General features: G+C 42.1%; 1 protein-coding gene across 1 annotated transcript; it reads left to right on the top strand.

Annotated features, from left to right (window-relative positions):
- Positions 1-553: 553 nt before the first annotated feature.
- Positions 554-2034, top strand: LOC146625010 (uncharacterized). Its single transcript, XM_085363242.1, has one exon. The coding sequence runs from the start codon at positions 595-597 to the stop codon at positions 2032-2034; it is 1440 nt and encodes a 479-aa protein (XP_085219368.1). The 5' UTR covers positions 554-594.
- The last annotated feature ends 3662 nt before the right edge of the window (positions 2035-5696 follow it).

The following is a 5696-nucleotide window of genomic DNA, read 5'->3' as shown; positions in this document are numbered from 1 at the left end:
GGTCTCATTCCCATTGGCATAATCCTGATCTGTGAAGGGCCCCCGACACTTCTGACACCTTCAAGTTCAAAAGCTTCGCCCCCTTCTGACAGTCCCAATCTGACAAATGTAGCCCCTAGGGTCTTGCCCACCACTTCCTCTCCAGTTTTGCCCACGCCCGATCGATTTAGAAAGAAACGAGACACGGTTACCTCCTGTACCCCAAGTACGACTAGAATGATTACTCTCTGTGTCCCCAACAATAAAAGTTGGGTAGTCGAAATAGATTTCGCTAGCTTCCCAGTCACTCCCGTCACCAAAGACCAAGGGGGGGATCTTTTTAACCTTGCAGTACATCTCTCCTCCTCAGTGTGGTATATAACCCTGGGAGGTTGGCATCAGTGGAAGTGGTCCAGTTTAGTGTCAGAAACGGACCTCGATTGGTCCAAGCACTCTAGGGGTCAGGCTTTGCACTGGAGAAACCAAAATATGCTCAGAATAGCAAAAAAACCGGATCTTTCAGGCTTAATTTTTACCCTAAAGGATCTGACCTTGACCTCCTGTCAACAATTTATACTTGCCCCTTGGACTGATCGCACCGCCCTGTATTGGCAAATGGAAATATGCCCTAGCGTTGGTGCAGCTCCAAGCTCTGTAGTTAAAGATGATAACCCCACCTTTAATGGCCCTCCGGTGACATATACAAACGGGGGGAGAAACGGCCGAATACGCATTGTAGACACAAATAAAATGTCTAAAGATGACCTCTTCCAAATTCTAACCGGTATTTCTGGAGCAACAAACAACTGGTTACTACTAGCTGAACAAGCTGCTGACAAGACGGCTTCCGACTGCATAGTATGTATGGGAGCCCGCCCCACTTTAAGAGTTGTACCGGCGCCAGTCAATAGTGCATGCCTCCTGCATCTTATGAACAATACAAAACGAGGTCATTGCTCATATCTGGAAAACCACTTTCCTAAAACTCAACGCTCGGTCTCTAATAAACCACCTTTCTTTTCTTCAGATGTAGCTGTGAACAATTTCACTTGTATTAACCTGACTGGCAATGCAGTAAAACTAGGTAGCTTGAACTCTTCTTGGTGCACTGAGATGACGGTTATGAAACCAAACTTCCGACCTACGGCTAGGGCTGATTTGTGGTGGTGGTGTGGCAATAACAAGTTATATGATGGTTTCCCTCGGGATGCGTCAGGTCTTTGCGCTCTCATAACTCTTATTTTACCTGTTTTAGTCACTCCAGTAGATCTCTCTATAGAAGTACACGAAGTTGGCCTCCCATCCTCCTCTGAACGCCGCTCTAAACGTTCTCTAATCCCAGGTTCAGCTCATAATCCAACCTATATTGATGCTGTAGGTATACCCCGTGGGGTCCCCGATGAATATAAACTGCGAGACCAGGTTAAAGCAGGATGGGCCTCGATACTTTGGATGGTTGAAATAAATGCGAATGTAGACAGAATTAACTACATTCACTTTAATGTGCAACTGTTGGCTAATTACACTCGAGATGGTTTTGAAGCTGTGCATGCACAGTTATCTGCCACTTCCCTAATGGCTTTCCAAAACAGGGTCGCAACGGATTTTCTCCTCGCAGAAAGAGGCGGAGTCTGCAGCCTTTTTGGTCAGGAGTGCTGTACCTATATCCCCAATAACACAGCTCCTGATGGTTCCCTCACTAAAGCTATTACTGGTCTCACAGCTCTTACTGTTAAAATGAAGGAACACTCGGGCGTTGATACTGCCATGTGGGACTCTTGGCTTAACATGTTTGGCAAATATAAGGCCCTTGTAGCTTCCATCCTAGTTTCCATCTCAGTTTTTGTTGCTGTCCTAGTCACCTGCGGTTGCTGTTGTATTCCATGCATTCGATCCCTCATCCAGAGACTGATTGTTACAGCTCTCACTCCTGAGGATAAGGATCTCGCCCGGCAGATGCCTTTATTGGCTAGTCAACTTCCCACCTCCTCGCCAACGGATGATGAAAACTCTGATTGTGAGGGTGACGAACATTATCGTCTTTCTCTTGTTTAAATGCTTCTAGAATGATTGTTTCTCTGTGGTGTTTTGTATTAGGCTTGTTATTAATTGTTTCCCTCACCCACTTCCTCTTGAAGGATATATCTGGTTGAACTGTGTCTGGTCGGGTTGTGAGGGTTAAGCGATGTTCTCAGGGTCTCCGGACTTAAGCCTGAGCGAATGTGTACTCCCACCACTGGATATAAATTGTTTTTTTCCACACCCCTTCCTCACGTTTTACCATATTCACTTTTGAATGTCCTTAGCAGTTACCGTTCTGGGTTTATTTTACGGTTGATTTATTCTTTCACATTTTCACGTTTATATCTCTCATTATTATAGTATACTCTGTACTCTCCACATTTTTATCATTACTTATGCTTTTTGGTTGCTGGGTTACAGGAACTGTTAATTTTGTGTCACTACCCTGGTTGCACTGACTCGTTGTATCCTTGTGTGCAGGACAGCTGTTACTGCTTTCGTCGGGAACCGAGACTGCTTGCAGCCGACCCCTGGGCAGGGTGGTGCCTGGACTCTTTTCTCCTCATCTGCAATGACAGATAAAGACAAATGATAAGACCCGAGGAGTTTTTCGAGCCAGGCTTCGACACGTCTCTGTGTTCCTTTGAATGTTACTTATTTTTGTGTGTTGACCCATTTAAGATGGGTCAAAAGGGGGATTTGAAGAAAATATAATCTGATCAAACATTATTCAGCTTTAAATATTGTTCAGCTTTAAAGTTACTGTGCAACTGTGTAATAAAAATGTGCTCACGACTTTGGCCTTGAGAGCGATAAGAAGCGATCGCCTCATCCTGCAGGTGCAAGATATCTGCAAGCGAAGAGACTAGAACACCCAAGGCCGATTTCCTTTTATGGAGTTGTTTTTCTGCTAATGCAGCACTTTCCTCACAACCCCCTCCTGTAAGTTTTAGAGAATATATACCCATCCTCACAGCAAATATTGGGAATCTCCTGATGTGAGCTGTGTTGAGAGGTTGTCTCTGTCTCAATAAAAGTTCACTGATTCCCCATCTGCCGCAGGTGTCCGGTTGTCTTCATTCTCCGCCAGCCTGGTTAAGTCAATTCCTCCTTAACATCTAAAAGAACCTATTTAATGAAGGAAGACGAGTTCACTTTGTGTTTAATATTATTCTATTGCTGTTGTTGTTTTTTTTATATCCTTCATAGGTGTGGCTGTTACTCTTCTCTTCCTCCTCCTACCCACTACCTGCTCTGTGCTGCTGCTTGCGCATGGCTGCTGATTAGACCTTGTGCAATCGACAACTAAGCGCGGCCTGGTGTGCGCCGCTCCGCCAGGTGAGCTGAATTAGAGCAATCAAGGGCTGGCGTGCCTAGTAGACCTTAAAATGCATGCAGCAGCCATTTGACCTGGGTGTGACATACTGAGAGGACAGCAAACCAAGCATAATCCACTTTCCACTGTGAGGAAGACTTTGAGCTAGACGGGCTATCGGTAAGCTCTTGGACTCATATTTGCTGCTTATATGTTTGGAAACTATGGAAGCTCAATTGTGGAATGTGTTTATGCTTTGGGAAATAGTTACTGCATTTAAGTTTAAAAAATTATATTGATATTAAAATGAATGTTTAAGTTTGAATAAATTGTTTATGTAGATAGTGTTTCCCACATATTTATGTTAATTAATACTAAAAATAGTTACCCCAAATCCTTGGTTAAATCTTAAAACTAGTGTAAATATGTTTGGTTTAATTTAAGGAAAATAATTCTTTGTAAAAGAAAATCCTTGGTTAAAGTCTCTATTAAAATATTTGCAAACTCTAAAATGTATACTTTAAAAATGTAATTGTTTATAAAAAGTGTAAAATGCAAGGTAGACACACTTTGTATATTTAAGAACCATAGTTTATTTCATCTTCATTGTTTGGAATTACTCAGCTCTGTGATTTTAAAAACCAATGAATGTAAAACTAACTTAAACTGGGATAAATGATAGTTTAGACAAAAGTATTTAGCTTTAGCTATGTTAAGTGGCTTTACTGAAGTGTATATATTTTTGTTATTTCATTTGTCTTCTGTGTAATGCATTTAATTAATCTGAATGATTAATGAAATGTTCTTTATTTTTTGTGTTGAAAGGTTTTTCGCCTATGTCTATCCATCTACCTACCTATTAGCTATCCAACTAGCTGGTCAAAATAAATTCAAAGTCTGGTCTTTTTCAAGTGTGGGCACCTCACAGACAGAACACTTGACAGTGGTCTTATCCGGTTGTTCAGTCTGACGTCACTAGCCGTGTCTGGGCCTAAACTCTGCTGCAGGTCCATATATCAAACGATCACTATGGCATTACTGAGAGTTGAAAAACTGTCTAAAGTCTTTCATCTTTAATAAAATGATCAGCGTTCTACTCTACCAGGTGTAACAATTGAATTTAACATCCAGGCATCCATGAAAACGGAATTTATGACATTTAACGGAGTTAGAAGTTAGCAGGGAGTTAGCTCGCTAGCTTCTATCTAAATACAATATAGCATGTCCTGACTGCGGGGTTTTGGAAACAAATTAAAACGTACAGCTGTTATCACTTCCAGCATAAATGAAGACAGAAAACTAAACAGCAGTGACGTTTGTAGGGTTACTGAAGTTGGGCTAGCTGGTATATAATGATGTGCTACGTGACTGCTAGCGACACAGCTATGTTAGCATAATATAAACAAGCTAACTTTTTTTCCACTCGATAAAAGTTGACGTGAGTGTTCTCGGTGGTCAGGAACAAATGTAATCGCATGGCAGGATGCTGTAAAAGGACCAAACTTCAGCCAGGAGAACAACTGAGATCATCCATCTACAATACGAGGTTAGTCATTCATATACTGCTGCATGTGCTGGGCTGTAGCTACATCCTAAGGTTTTAAAAACTGAGCTTAAATAAATGATTAGCGGTAATAAAAGCCGAGGGAGGTCAACAGTGATCACTGACTGCTTTAGGAGCTTTTTGAGTTCAAATAGAAGAAAACATTAAACATGTTAACAACACAAAAGCCATATTAAACGCAGACTACTTTAGGCCTGGAAGTAGGATTCGTCACGTCATCACTGAACAACCGGATTACTAAAGCGCAACAGACTTTGTAAATATGCATCCTCCTGAGATTTCTCTTGGGATAGCTGACCAACACACACTTAAGCCTCCTGACTTCTCTCTGCCTCGGCTTATGAGTGCCTTGTATCTTGCAGTGACCCCTCTTTATTTAAATTAGTGCAGTGTTCTCTTTATGGTAGACTTGGATATCGCTACGCCTGCCTCCCGGAGAGTGTTTTTCACTGGATCGGCTATTGTGAAGGGGTTTCTCTTCACCATGGAAATGATTCTGCGATCATCCACCACTGTTTTCTTCTGTGGTCGTCCACGTATTTTCATGTTGCGGAGCTCACCAGTGCATTGCTTCTTTCTCAGGATGTACCCAACTGTGGATTTCGCCACTTCTACTATTGTAGCAATTTCTTGGATGTGTGGGTTTTTTGTCTTTTTATTTTTTTTTCCTCCGCCCCCCTGTCTTCGCAGCTCAACGACGGCTTGTTTCACCTGCATGGAGACCTCCTTTGACTACATGTTGTGTGTTTACAACAAAATTTTCCAAATGCAAGCACCACACCTCATATCAACTCCAGGCCTTTTCTGCCTAATTGA

This window comes from Diplotaxodon limnothrissa, linkage group LG9 (assembly GCF_057381915.1).
Source record: "Diplotaxodon limnothrissa isolate DT_005_m linkage group LG9, D_limnothrissa_male_GT1.1, whole genome shotgun sequence".
Taxonomy (NCBI): domain Eukaryota; kingdom Metazoa; phylum Chordata; class Actinopteri; order Cichliformes; family Cichlidae; genus Diplotaxodon; species Diplotaxodon limnothrissa.
Note: the sequence above shows the minus strand (reverse complement) of the source record. Positions and strands in the feature narration are given on the sequence as shown.

What these genes read in the sequence shown, in the direction of transcription:
- LOC146625010 (XM_085363242.1), top strand. Translation starts at nt 595, where the DNA reads ATGGAAATATGCCCTAGCGTTGGTGCAGCTCCAAGCTCTGTAGTTAAA.